The sequence below is a fragment of the Lepidochelys olivacea genome (genome assembly GCF_965140295.1).
Source record: "Lepidochelys olivacea isolate rLepOli2 genome assembly, chromosome: 3".
Taxonomy (NCBI): domain Eukaryota; kingdom Metazoa; phylum Chordata; order Testudines; family Cheloniidae; genus Lepidochelys; species Lepidochelys olivacea.
The window spans coordinates 183766185-183781257 of record NC_140413.1 but is presented as its reverse complement, the minus strand read 5'-3'; the positions used below and the strand labels follow the sequence as shown (position 1 = coordinate 183781257).

Genomic DNA, 15073 nt, shown 5'->3' with positions numbered 1-15073 from the left:
CCTCTGGCGGGACTTCTGTAGAGACGCCAGACAAGAGAAACTGGCATGCAGATGCGTGGGAGGGCAGGGGTGGGGGTCGTACAGCCATGCTGGTGACCCATGCGGGTGTCATTACAATACTATACGATAGATTTTTTAAAAAAGTTTGCTTTTTTAAAAATCTAGGAAATTACGCACATGCACACACACAGAGACAGAAAGACACACACATGCACACATATATGTTAAAAGAACATTAAAGTTGCAAAGTCAAATGCTCAGAGTTTAGGAAACACCAGAGTTAAGGTTGCAACCTTAATTGAGCTCCCTTGGGCATATGCATTATGATACACTCTAACTGAATGACGACTTTCAGTTGTTTCCACAGGACCCCTCTCATTTGGTGCACATGAAGGTTGGTGCTCACCCACTGAGCAGCTGTTCCATATTTTGGAAGTATTTAGCTCTACCATAGCTAAGGTTGCATTACAGAGTTCAGCTTAACAGGAACTTTCAACCTTTATTTTGTTAAAATCTCATTTAAATGTCAAAACCAAAAACTTTCAAAATCTCATTGAACTTTGCATTAACACAAAACCTTAACAACAGTGCCATCATAGACTCTGATATCAATTAGATCACCAGACTGGCATATCTCATTGTCCCACATTCCATGACTTTGGAAGTTATTCTGCCTTAATACTGCTGAGGTCACTATTAAGGTTTTGTGTTACTGCCAATTTGATGAACCTGGGGTTTGTATTGCTTTCGGATGTCTACTGGAGATAGAAGTGAAAGCCTTATAGAACATTGGAGGGCATTATTGACAGTGTTGCTGCAATATTAAAGTGGAAAGGCATGCAAGTGTTTCCCTTTATACACTGATTCCCATTCTTAAGGTTTTAGGGATGGCTTCTGCTACAAACTTAACTGCCACTAATCTTAGTTTCAGTTTGATACACGGATAGAGAGCTATCTGGTAACAGTGTCCTGGATCATTGTGCCTGTGGGTTGTGGAAAGACAGAGGAGTTTCCCACTCTCTGCAATCTTGGTCCCTCCTTCTAGATCCCATACCTAGCCCAGGTCTCCTTCCCTTTGAAAGGGGTGGCATAATTTGCTGTTGGTTTAACTTGCTGCCTCCCCTCCATCACCACCCTAACACACACCTCATTGGAAACTGGAGGAAGCAGGTCAGGAATAATGATACACAGGGGTGTGTCTGACTAAGGCCATGTCTATGCTACCTCTTATGTCGGCAAAACTTACATTGCTCAGGGGTGTGAAAAAGCCCTCCTGAGCAACGTAAGTTTAGCCAGCATAAGTGGTAGTGTACACAGATCTATACTGGCAGGAGATCTTGTTACGGGTAGTTTAATTATGTCAAGAGGAGAGCTCTCTCCCATTGGCATAGCACGGGTACACGAGAAATCTTACAACAGCATAGTTGCATAGGTACAGCTGTGCTGCTGTAAGCTTTCTAGTGTAGATATAGCCTAAGGGTGCTTCTACAGTTAACACACTACCTCTTGCTCAAGGCTGGGTTGTGCCTACAATTTCATCCTCCCTGATCTACATTCCTGGCTCTAGGATTCCCTGCTAAAAGTAACTGCTTACGCATGTTCTCACAGTCTAATATCAACTTTCCAAGAGGCCATACCAAAAGAGGAAACATAATGGAACCACTCAATATCCCTTAGATACTGTGGTACCTTGAATATGAACCAAAGTGTATTCTGGATCTTTACAGGGAAGATAAGAGACTTATTCTATGTATAATATTACTTATTGTTCCTGGCGCATTGAAGTTGAAGAGTTGAATGTTCAAGTTTTTTAAGTAACTTTTCCCAAATCTAGACTGCATCACCACAAAAGTAAGATACTGTCTACTTAAATACAGCATCTGAAGAGGAAAATAAGATTACAAATTTAGGACTATAATGAGATCAAGTTAAATCTACACCGTTTCCCAGACTAGGTACAATCTTTGTCATTAGAAAGGATTAAATTTTTGTTGCAATTTTCTAATCTCATTATACCTTTTGTCACAAGAATGATTTATTGTAAAGCTTAATGCTGTATATTTTGTGAAATATTATAGTATGCTGTAAGACAGTACTATCATTTGACCTTTTCAATAGTCTATATTTTCATTAGCTGGTAGCCATTCCATCCTTCCACACAACTCATCATGGCTATAAATAGAATGACCAGTCAACCAAATCACACAGTATTGCAAAGGTCAAAGAAGCACAGTACATTACCATAATTTACAGAATGCCATTCACACAGTATTAATACTCTGACACCTTATTTATGTGACAAAGAAAGTAATGAAAATAGAAGGCAGTGCAAAATGATCACATTATCACCAGCAATTGTTGGGAAAATGAGGAATTGCAAACCATGAGCCATTAGTATCTTTACAGTCTAAATATATGTAAATTCATGCTAATCTTTAGATGCTGTACCTCCTTCTAAGGTCTTCATGTCATCCACTATGTAGGCAACACATCATCCACAATTTGTGTGAACATTTTAGAAATAAAACTGTTAAAAATGTACCAATTGTAAAGAATGATCATAAAATCCCTTTGTAAAATTGACCTCTTCTTTTGGCTGACCAGCAAAGAGACAATGTGGAAGGAAATTAAGGAGAAAAAATGTGAATGGCCAGGCAAATCTAGAACATTACTACAGATCCCTAAGTGAGTAAGGGCCTGATCCAACCTTCTTTGAAGTCACTGGAAAAGTTCCCATTGCACTAAATGCATGTTTTATAAGGCCCTAACATTCTGTAGGTTAGAGAGATCAATAAAAATGTCAGATCATGAAATCTTAATTTCTCAGTTATCCATTAGGATATTAAATTTGCAAAAAAAAATAAATAGGTGACCCTTTTTCTACCTAAAGATTCTCAACCTTTTCCTTCTCCATCTTTTCCAGGAGAGCTGGCTGTATTTTAAAGAATCCTTATTTAACTTACAGGGACAAACCATCCTGATGTGTAGACAGAATAGTAAGTATGGCAGGTGACCGGCTTGGCTTAACAGTGAAATCCTTGCTGATCGTAAACACAAAAAAGAAGCTTACAAAAAGTGGAACATTGGACAAATGGCCAGGAAGGAGTATAAAAATATTGCTGAGGCATGCAGGAGTGAAATCAGGAAGGCCAAATCACACTTGGAGTTGCAGCTACCAAGAGATGTTAAGAGTAGCAAGAAGGGTTTCTTCAGGTATGTTAGCAACAAGAAGAAAGTCAAGGAAAACGTGGGCCCCTTACTGAAGGAGAGAGGCAACCTAGTGGCAGAGGATGTGGAAAAAGCTAATGTACTCAATGCTTTTTTTGCCTCTGTCTTCACAAACAAGGTCAGCTCCCAGACTACTGCACTGGGCAGCACAGCATGGGGAGAAGGTGACGAGCCTTCTGTGGAGAAAGAAGTGGTTTGGGACTATTTAGAAAAGCACAAGTCCATGGGGCCGGATGCGCTACATCCAAGACTGCTAAAGGAGTTGGCGGATGTGATTGCAGAGCCATTGGCCATTATCTTTGAAAACTCGTGGCGAACGGGGGAGGTCCCGGATGACTGGAAAAAGGCTAATGTAGTGCCCATCTTTAACAAAGGGAAGAAGGAGGATCCGGGGAACTACAGGACAGTCAACCTCACCTCAGTCCCTGGAAAAATCATGGAGCAGGTCCTCAAGGAATCAATTCTGAAGCACTTAGAGGAGAGGAAAGTGATCAGGAACAGTCAGCATGGATCCACCAAGGGCAAGTCATGCCTGACTAATCTAATTGCCTTCTATGACGAGATCACTGGCTCTGTGGATGTGGGTAAAGCAGTGGACGTGTTTTTCCTTGACTTTAGCAAAGCTTTTGACACGGTCTCCCACGGTATTCTTGCCACCAAGTTAATGAAGTATGGGCTGGATGAATGGACTATAAGGTGGATAGAAAGCTGGGTAGATCATTGGGCTCAATGGGTAGTGATCAATGGCTCCATGTCTAGTTGGCAGCTGGTATCAAGCGGAGTGCCCCAGGGGTCAGTCCTGGGGCCAGTTCTGTTCAATATCTTCATCAATGATCTGGAGGATAGCATATATTGCACTCTCAGCAAGTTTGCAGATGACACTAAACTGGGAGGAGAGATAGATACTCTAGAGGGTAGGGATAGGCTACAGAGGTACCTAGACAAATTAGAGGATTGGGCCAAAAGAAATCTGATGCGGTTCAACAAGGACAATTACAGAGTCCTGCGCTTAGGACGGAAGAATCCATGCACTGCTACATTCTTGGGAGCGAATGGCTAGGCAGCAGTTCTGCAGAAAAGGACTTAGGGGTTACAGTGGATAAGAAGGGTATGAGTCAACAGTGTGCCTTTGTTGCCAAGAAGGCCAACGGCATTTGGGGCTGTATAATTAGGGGCATTGCCAGCAGATGGAGGGACGTGATCATTACCCTCTATTTGACATTGGTGAGGCCTCATCTGGAGTACTGTGTCCAGTTTTGGGCCCCACACTAGAAGAAGGATGTAAAAAATTGGAAAGTGTCCAGCGGAGGGCAACAAAAATGATTAGGGGACTGGAACACATGACTTATGAGGAGAGGCTGAGGGAACTGTGATTGTTTAGTCTGTGGAAGAGAAGAATAAGGGGGGATTTAGTAGCTACCTTGAACTACCTGAAAGGGGGTTCCAAAGAGGATGGATCTAGATTGTTCTCAATGGTAGCAGATGACAGAACAAGGAGTAATGGTCTCAAGTTGCAGTGGGGGAGTGTCAAGGTTCCTTCTCCACTCTGAACTCTAGGGTACAGATGTGGGGACCTGCGTCCACCAAGTATGTTAAACAAAGAACAGCGAAACAGCCCACTTGGAGACTTCTTCCCCACAAAATACCCCCCAAGCCCTACACCCCCTTTCCTGGGGAAGGCTTGATAAAAATCCTCACCAATTTCCATAGGTGAGCAAAGACCCAAACCCTTGGATCTTAAGGACAATTAAAAAGCAATCAGGATCTTAAAAGAAGAATTTTAATTAAAGAAAAAGTAAAAGAATCACCTCTGTAAAATCAGGATGGTAAATACCTTACAGGGTAATCAGATGGAAAACATAGAGAATCCCTCTAGGCAAAACCTCAAGTTACAAAAAGACACAAAAACAGGAATATACATTCCATTCAGCACAGCTTATTTACCAGCCATTAAACAAAAGGAAATCTAACGCATTTCTAGCTAGATTGCTTACTAACTTTTTACAGGAGTTCTGGAGAGCATTCCTTACCTGGTCCCGGCAAAAGCATCACACAGACAGACAGACCATTTGTTTCTCCCCGCCCTCCAGCTTTGAAAGTATCTTGTCTCCTCATGGGTCATTTTGGTCAGGTGCCAGCGAGGTTATCTTAGCTTCTTAACCCTTTACAGGTGAAGGGGTTCTGCCTCTGGCCAGGAGGGATTTTATAGTTCTGTATACAGAAAGGTGGTTAGCCTTCCTTTTATATTTATGACACGCCCCCAAATCACAGATAGGGTGAAACACTGGCTGTGATTTCTTCCTGGAGCTCTAGGAGAAAACAGAGTTAATAAGACACATGCACCTCTAAATATACTACCAAGTGTATAAAGACTAACAATATTTTCCACATCTCAAGGACAATTTTAACCAGTTGACTCTGGGAAACTTTCACGGGAGAGTGCACCAGCCACTTTGTTAGAAGCTCCTGAGATGTGTTGTATGTCAAAATCAAAATCTTGGAGATCTAAGCTCCATAAATAAGTTTTTTGTTATTTCCTGTGGCAGCATGAAGCCACTGTAGCATAGCATGGTCGGTTTCCAGGTGGAAACGCCGTCCCCAAATGTATGGGCATAGCTTTTCTAGAGCATAGACAATGGCTTAACATTCTTTTTCACTGACTGACCAGTTGCTTTCCCTCTCAGACAGCTTCTTGCTGAGAAACATGACAGGATGGAATTATTGATCCGGTCCTTCCTGCATTAAAACTGCTCCCACACCAAGCTCGGACGCATCTGTGGTTACTAGGAATGGTTTCGTAGAACATAGAACAACAGAGTTGGAAGGGACCTCAGGAGATCATCTAGTCCAACCCCCTGCTCAAAGCAGGACCAATCCCCAACTAAATCATCCCAGCCAGGGCTTTGTCAAGCCTGACCTTAAAAACCTCTGAGGAAGCAGATTCCACCACCTCCCTAGGTAACCCATTCCATTGCTTCACCACCCTCCTAGTGAAAAGGTTTTTCCTAATATCCAACCTAAACCTCCCCCACTGCATCTTGAGACAATTACTCCTTGTTCTTTCATCTGGTACCACTGAGAACAGTCTAGATCCATCCTCTTTGGAATCCCCTTTTAGGTAGTTGAAAGCAGCTATCAAAGCCCTCCGCATTCTTCTCTTCCGCAGACTAAATAATCCCAGTTCCCTTAGCCTCTCCTCATAAGTCATGTGTTCTAGTCCCCTAATCATTTTTGTTACCCTCCGCTGGACTCTTTCCAATTTTTCCACATCCTTCTTGTAGTGTGGGACCCAAAACTGGACTCAGCACTCCAGATGAGGCCTCACCAATGCTGAATAGAGGGGAATGATCACGTCCCTCGATCTGCTAGCAATGCTCCTACTTATACAGCCCAAAATGCCGTTAGCCTTCTTGGCAACAAGGGCACACTGTTGACTCATATCCAGCTTCTCGTGCACCATAATCTGTAGGTCCTTTTCTGCAGAACTGCTGCCTTGCCACTGGGTCCCTCGTCTGTAGCAGTGCATGGGATTCTTCCTTCCTAAGTGCAGCACTCTGCTCTTGTCCTTGTTGAACCTCATCAGACATTAGTATTACTAACAAATTGAAAACCAGTGTCAAGGACTAAAATAACACAAGTGAAAAAGAAGAGAACAAGTTAATGTGCAGTGTTGCGGTTCAGTGATGAGACAGAACACAGCTTTTTGCAAGCAAGCAGGCTGGTTAGCGGAGATGGGCTGTTCTGCCCCCCCTGCCTTCCACCTTCTCCTTTTATTATATTTCTCCCCCTAAGCATTACACACTGCTACACAAAGGAATGTATGACGTTGATTCATATGCTTAGTTACCATCCTCTATCTACTACAATCCTGGTTCTCAGGCCTTGAGCCCAGGCTAAAAAAACCTCCCACAGTTGCTGTCCAAACAATCAAGTTCTCAGGGTTCATATCTAGCCCTTGTCCTTGGATAGAGCAATGTGTGCATTGCTCCTAGGAAACAGTCAGGGTGTGCCCCGCCTGCTTCCAGGTGGAATAGCTAGACATTAACCCTTCATCTCCCCTTTTTTGTTTATTGATAATTGGCCATCTCATGGTAGCCGCCAATTTGTTTTATCATGCTATTTAACTCCCAGACAGACAAGGACATAACCTGGAGAGCTTTCCAGGGCAAAAATTTTACAAAGTCTTAACAAGGAAGGAATACATTGTACACAGCAACAACAAAAAATAAGCCCAATAATTACAAACACAAAATAACCAAAAGCTTAACATCTGCAATATAATCATCTAAAAGGGATACACTTCTTTTACTACAATTGTAACCAGCAAAAGGCAATATAAGTATCATTCTACTAAGACAGCAAAGGGTGCCATCACTTAAATTTGCAGGAATATAATTAAAGGTGCATGAACCACAAGTAAAAACCCATCCTGATGGTAGGATGATATGGCCATAATTATATGAAACATTAACAGCATGGGAACAATTTAAAAGGGATTGAGAAATTTTTTGACAGCCCAATGGCACCTTTGTACTAGTGCAGTTAACTACACGCGCACAGGTGACATTGTGAGCTCCGGCCGGGTACGGTGTGTGAAGGAATATAGCCGTGCGAGGCAAAGTATAGTTGGCCGGGCCCCAATTAGCCATGCTAAAATACTGGGAGAAAAGATTAGCATAAGCAAAGAGCAGTATCTTATTCTCCTTCGGGCTTGTAACGGGGGAGGCGCTTCCGAGCCAACCCCTACAGAAAATAGCAGGCACAAAAGGCACACAATCATCACAGAATTAGCAGTGATTTGGGTGAGAATCGCCACAAACAAAGTCTTAGGAGTTTCTGGCTGCTGATCTGCTGCCAGTTTTCGTTGAGCCGTGGCGACCAATGCTTTTACTGCTCCCCCTGTCACGGGCTGGCTTGGGACGTTACGCCTCCTCCGTTTCCGTCCCGCCGTTGTCGACTCGGGGGGCAACGCGGTCTCCTCCAAGGTCAGCTGAAACTCTGGTATGGGATTCGACAGCCCCTGGTGCCATGCCATGTTGTTTAAGTGCTGGTCGCATGCACCGGGCTGGAACCCACAACGGTCCTGCAGGGAGAGACACAGCAGCATATCCCCGACCCCAAGTGATTAGAGGTGCTGGGCCCAGCCACTGCGGATCGGGCAGCTGACGGTAAAAGACACGCGGTCTTTCCAGTACCTCAGATTTGTGAAAATGCCGATCCGCAGGGGTCTGCTGATCTGCATTCAGTGTTAAATTATTTAAAGTAAACAAGAGAATATACATCTGTTGTTGAATGTCTCCTAAGGTTCGGAGATGCAGCTCCCCTTGTTTTAATTGTTTATCTAGCAAGGTTTTGAGTGTGCGATTGGCACGTTCAACAATGGCTTGGCCCGTGGAATTATAAGGGATTCCGTGTTTAAGACGGACGTCCCAGTGGGCACAAAAGGTGGAGAGGGCTGCAGAGCAGTAGGCTGGGGCATTATCTGTTTTAATTTGGCAAGGGCGACCCATAACAGAAAAGCAGGCCAGCAAATGGTGAATAACTTTGTTAGTGGCTTCCCCACGTTGTGGGGTTGCCCAAAGAAAACCTGAATAAGTATCAACGGAAACATGTAAAAATGAATAGGGGCGGAATTGTGGTACATGAGTAACATCCATTTGCCACAGCTGATTTGCTGCGGTACCTCGGGGGTTAACAGCATAAGAAAAAGTAGGAGCAGCAGCAGCACAGTGGGGGCAGGAACGAACAATAGAACGTGCATGATCAGCAGGAATGTGGAACTGCCGGGCCAAAACAGAGGCAGACTGATGAAAAAAGGCATGGCTTTCAATGGGGTCAGAAAAAAGGGAATTCACCTGACCACGCAACGCGCGATCGGCGCGTGCATTGCCTTCAGTGAGTGGCCCAGGCAGAGGGGTATGACTGCGAATATGAGCAACAAAGTAAGGGAAATGACGAGTGGCAAGAAGACGCTGTAAAGACAAAAACAGGCGAAGGAGATCTGCATCAACCTGAGGGGTAATGAGGGCAAGGGGTAAATGATCAATTACCTGATAAACATAATGGGTATCCACAATTAAATTAAAGGGACAATCAGCAAAAAGTTGAAAGGCCAAAATAACAGCAGCTAATTCTGAACGCTGTGAGACGGCGAGTGAGACAACGTAGATCCAAAGCCTCCTCCGCCCCGAGTTCGATCCTCGGCAGCTGGCACCTGATAGGGGACTAAAATCAATTGTGCAATTGACCGTCCACGCGGGAGCGACTGTGGAAGATGAGTCCACACCTGAACCTTAATAATGCCAGTGTAATCAGCATCAATGACCCCTGGAATGACAAAAAAGCCCTGTTTCCCAGCATGTGAGCGAGGGAGAACAAGACCTACAAAGCCGGCAGGGAGAGGTCCCGTCACCTGTGTAGGTATGGCACAGACCTCCCCTGGCAGCTGAAAGTCAGTGTCCTCCTGCATGATCAAATCAAGCCCTGCACTTCCAGCAGTCGCTGCCCTCATAGAGTCTACGGATTCCAAGGCAGAGGAGCGATTGCCTGAGTAGGAAACACCCCCGTTTGGCCCTGGGTTCGGGGGGGACCCGTCGCGCGGTTTCCCGACCCGCTACGACACTGATTAGCCCAGTGATAACCTTTCCCACACTTGGGGCACTTCTTTGAGGGTCGGGCTGGTGCCTTAGATGAGCGGCACTCCCGCTGAAAATGACCCTCCTTACCACAGCGGTAACAGCGCTTCCCCTCCTTCCCAGTTTTTCTGAGGGCGGCAGCCAGAACTCCAGCCTTGTGGGCTTGTGTGCCAATGTTCTGGCACGCCCGCAGCATGTCTGAGAGCTCTGAAATACCAGAGACTTGTGCTGCCTGGAGAGCACGGCGGCAATCCTCATTTGCATTTTCAACTGCCAATTTTAACAGGAGCTCGTGAGCTGCCTCAGTGTTATCCACCTGTCGGAGGATAGCCTCCTGCAATCTGTTGGTAAAATCCAAAAAGGACTCTAAGGCACGCTGACGGATACTGACAAAGCTTTTGGTAGGCTTGCCTGAATCCGGGACCTTCTTGAAAGCATGCTGGGCACAGGTGGAGATAATGGGGAAGACGGCCGGAGGGAGTTGAGACTGCATCCCAATAGTAGCAAACTGGCCCTCCCCTGCCAAATGCTCATAAATGATACCTTGCTCTCTATATACCTGGGCTTGGCGTTCTGCCATCTGCCGATACTCACTAAGCCAAATAACATACTGACTGGGTGACAACATCATGCGCAGCAGCGTTTTCCAATCCTCAGGGATTAGGGAGTACCCAGCACCCATCCCTTCAATGAGACCACGCACAAAGGTGCTAGTCAGGCCAAATTCACGAATTGCTTTCTTTACCTCTCTAACCACCGAGTATGGCAGAGTGGTCCAGGTGCCCACGGGGTTGCCCTGGTCATCATTCTGCCAGGTCACCGGGCAAACGGAGACCAGATCAGCCAGCTCCTCTGCTGTAAGATCTGATCGAGCTTTCGCTGCGTGAACCATTTGTTGCACCAGCGAAAGCTTCTGAGCAGATGCAGATGACTCTCTGGGGGGCCCCATGGGGGGAGGGTGATCACACACCGGCTCCGGTGGGGAAGGCCAGGGAGGCGGTGGTAATAGAGGCACTGGGGGCGAAGCAGGGGGAGGGATGGCTGCAGGAGCGGACGGGGGTGGCAGGATCGGCAGCTCCTCTGTTGGTGCTGAAGAGGGCCTTTCCAAGGCGACACGCTGTGTCGCATCGCCAGGAGGGGGGATGACTGCAGGGGCGGACGGGGGCGGCGAGAGCACCAGCCTCGCGAGGGAGGGTCTGTCTGAGGCGACACGCTGTACCACGTCGCGGCAGAGGTGCCAGGCATGTAAAGCCTGCACGGGTGCCCGAGGCTCTTTGTGCAATGTCTGGCCCAATCGCTCCCAGTCCGCTAATTTAAGGCTTCCAGCTTCAGGATACCACGGGCACTTGGCACGCACCTCCTGTAGCAGGAGAGTGAGTTCTCGAGCCGGGCAGTCATGCTGAGCCTTACGCAGCAAATACTGCAGCTCATTACGGTGTTGCACTTGCAAAGCAGAGAGGGAGCTTCCCATACTTACCACAATGAAAAATACTCACCGGGATCCACGAAGTGGATGAGTGACGCGTCTGAAACCCTTGCCGGGCGAGGTGAGTGCTGAGGGCCCCACGTTTGGGCGCCAGTTGTTGCGGTTCAGTGATGAGACAGAACACAGCTTTTTGCAAGCAAGCAGGCTGGTCAGCGGAGATGGGCTGTTCTGCCCCCCCTGCCTTCCACCTTCTCCTTTTATTATATTTCTCCCCCTAAGCATTACACACTGCTACACAAAGGAATGTATGACGTTGATTCATATGCTTAGTTACCATCCTCTATCTACTACAATCCTGGTTCTCAGGCCTTGAGCCCAGGCTAAAAAAACCTCCCACAGTTGCTGTCCAAACAATCAAGTTCTCAGGGTTCATATCTAGCCCTTGTCCTTGGATAGAGCAATGTGTGCATTGCTCCTAGGAAACAGTCAGGGTGTGCCCCGCCTGCTTCCAGGTGGAATAGCTAGACATTAACCCTTCAGTGCAGTATCTTCATAAAGAGTTTCCTTTTGCACATTGTGTTACTCAGAACATAGTGCCTACCTGCCTTGGTTTCCTATTAGGCACACTGTTACTGCAATGAGCTCTGCACAAGTGCATTGATCTATCATTGTTGGATTGGGGTCATAGTGTGTGGCACATGCCAATATATTTATTACTTGTATTATCTAGGACCCCCGTTTTCAATTCAGCCCTCTCTAGGGCCTTGCATCCAGGCTAAATCTAAGTGTTACAGACTTCAATGTCTGGGGCCCTTAGCACAGGGTCAGACATGAGTGTCGCTTTAAGCTGGTTAAAGGCCTTCTGACACTCTTTGGTCCACTGAACGGCATTTGGCTGTTTCTTTTTGGTTAGGTCTGTCAGTGGGGCAGCAATTTGGCTGTATTGTGGTTACAAATCACCTGTAATATCCGGCCAAGCCTAAGAAGGATTGGATCTGCTTCTTTGACTTTGGGACAGGCCACTTTTGGATAGCATCCACTTTGGTCTGTAGGGGGTTGATAGTTCCTTGACCCACCTGGTGTCCAAAGTAAGTCATTCTGTTTAGGCCTATTTGACACTTCTTAGCCTTAACAGTTAGTCCTGCTGCCCTTATGTGCTCAAAGGCTTTTTGTAGATGTTCCAGGTGTTCTGCCCAGGAATCTGAAAATATGGCCACATCATCAAGGTAGGTGACTGCATATTCTCCCAATCCCACTAAGAGACCATCTATAAGTCTTTGGAAGGTGGCGGGTGCATTCCACAGCCCGAAAGGGAGCACATTAAATTCATACAGCCCGACATGTGTGGTGAAGGTTGACCGTTCCTTGGAGGATTCATCTAGCGGTACCTGCCAGTACCCCTTGGTTAAGGCCAAAGTAGAAATGAACTGGGCCCGTCCCAGTTTCTCTAATATTTCATCTGTGCGTGGTATTGGATAGTTGTCTGGGCGAGTTATAGCATTTAGCTTACGGTAGTCCACGCAAAAACTTATCTCCCCATGTGGTTTGGGAACTAGAACCACTGGAGATGTCCATGCACTGCCCGAGGGGCGGATTACCCCCATTAGTAGCATATCCTGGATCTCCCGTTCTATAGCAGTTTTAGCTTGAGGAGACACCCGATAAGGTTGGACTTTAATTGGGTGAGCATTATCTGTTTCAATGGAATGGTATGCCCGTTCAGTCAGTCCTGGGATGGCTGAGAACATTGGTGTGTACTTGGGCACAGCTCCATGATCTGCTGTCGCTGCATATGCCCAAGGGTCATGGAGAGGTTCACCTCTTCCACGCCACCAGCACTTTTCCCTTTGTAGTAGACACCTTCAGGCCGCTCAGCGTCATCTCCTCCCTGGGCTGTAAAATGACAAACCTTTAATTCTCTGGAATAAAAGGGCTTTAGAGAATTAATATGGTACACCTTAGGCTTTCGGTTGGAGGTGGGGAATGCTATGAGATAATTAACAGCTCCCAGGCGCTCTTGGACCGTAAATGGCCCTTCCGACGATGCTTCCATTTTATGGGCCTGGAGCGCCTTTAAGACCATGACCTGGTCCCCTACTTTGAAGAAATGCTCTCTGGCATGTTTAACATACCAGGATTTTTGCTCTTTTTGAGCATCCTGTAGGTTTTCTTTAGCAAGGGCTAAACAGGTTCGGAGGGTATTTTGTAGGTTGGATACAAAGTTGAGAATGTTAGTTTCTGGAGAAGGTGTAAACCCCTCCCATTGCTGCTTCACCAACTGTAATGGCCCCTTCACCTTGCGGCCATATACAAGTTCAAATGGTGAAAACCCTAACCTGGGATGTGGTACAGCTCTGTAGGCAAAGAGCAACTGCTGCAACACTAGGTCCCAATCATTGGCGTGTTTATTTACGAATTTTCGTATCATGGCCCCCAAAGTTCCATTAAACTTCTCCACCAGGCCATTTGTTTGATGATGGTAAGAGGTGGCAACCAAGTGATTTACCCCATGAGCTTCCCAAAGGCTTTCCATAGTTCCTGCCAGAAAATTAGTGAGGATGTCGGAGGGCCAACCTACCCTGGCAAAAATGTCTGTTATTGCCTGGCACTCACTTTTAGCCCTGATGTTGCTTAGAGCTACTGCTTCCGTCCATCGGGTGGCAAAATCCATGAACGTCAGTATGTACTGCTTTCCTCTGGGTGTGTTTTTCGGAAAAGGACCCAGAATATTCACAGCTAATTGCTGAAAATGAACCTCAATGATGGGGAGTGGCTGGAGAGGGACTTTGACCTGGTCTTGGGGTTTTCCCACTCTTTGGCACACCTCACAAGACCGGCCATAGGTAGAAATAGCCTTGCCCATTCCCTCCCATTGTTATGACCTCCCTAAACGGTCTTTGGTCCTGTTCACCCCAGGATGGCCACTGGGATGATCGTGGGCTAAGCTCAAGAGCTTGGCCCGGTACTTAGTTGGAACTACCAACTGTCTCTGAGGATGCCAGTCTTCCTGGTGTCCACCAGAAAGAGTTTCCTTGTATAAAAGTCCTTTTTCTACAACAAACTTGGATTGATTAGAAGAGCTGAGAGGTGGTGGGTTGCTCCGTGCTGCCATCCAAGCTCTTTGGAGGCTTTCATCTACTGCATGTTTGGTCTGGAACTGTTCCCTTGAGGGTGAAGACTTCAGTTCCTCATTGGATTGTGGATCTGGGCTGGGTCCCTCTGGAAGCGATGTAGGGGATGGGGGTGTTTGCGTTGATTGTGAACCGCTTTCCACTGCTGCACTACATTGGGGTTCAGGCTCCGGCTGAGCCTCTTGTGTAGGGTTATAGGCTGCTGTTGGTTCAGGTTCGGTGGGGCCCTCTGTCGTTGGGGTTGCAAGTACTGGGTTCAGTGCTGGTAATGGTTCTGGTGCTGGTTGTTCCGCTGGTTCCAGTTCTGAGACTGGCTCTGTCTGGGTCTCTGGGACTGGATCCACTTCTGCTGTTGCAGACTTTGGCCTGGGGTCCAGTTCCATTACCTCTTACCGGGTCCTGGTGGAAGTTTCCAGAACAGAGCTAGGCATGACAGCTTGCTTAGCCTGGCTGCGGGTGACCATTCCCACCCTCTTGGCTCGCTTCACATGATTGGCCAAGTCTTCCACCAACAGCATGGGGATGGGATAATCATCATAGACTGCAAAAGTCCACGTTCCTGACCAGCCCTTGAACTGGACAGGCAACTTGGCTGTAGGCAAATTGAAAGAGTTGGACTTGAAGGGTTGAATTGTTTCTTGGATCTCTGGATC

The 15073-nt window shown here is 46.6% G+C and overlaps 1 protein-coding gene across 2 annotated transcripts; it reads right to left on the bottom strand.

Annotated features, from left to right (window-relative positions):
* Positions 1 to 6956: 6956 nt before the first annotated feature.
* On the bottom strand, positions 6957 to 11843 carry LOC311518305 (uncharacterized protein). Of its 2 annotated transcripts, none has more exons than XM_084624007.1 (3): positions 11360 to 11843; positions 9279 to 9453; positions 6957 to 8311 (listed from the first exon to the last, which is right to left on the bottom strand). In XM_084624007.1, exons 1-3 carry the CDS (start codon positions 11569 to 11571, stop codon positions 7775 to 7777), a joined length of 924 nt encoding a protein of 307 aa, XP_084480133.1. In that variant the 5' UTR covers positions 11572 to 11843; the 3' UTR covers positions 6957 to 7774. The 2 variants fall into 2 exon arrangements, 1 of the variants encoding a protein (XP_084480133.1); XR_014710947.1 differs by lacking the exon at positions 6957 to 8311 and adding an exon at positions 8333 to 9200.
* Between the last annotated feature and the right edge of the window lie 3230 nt (positions 11844 to 15073).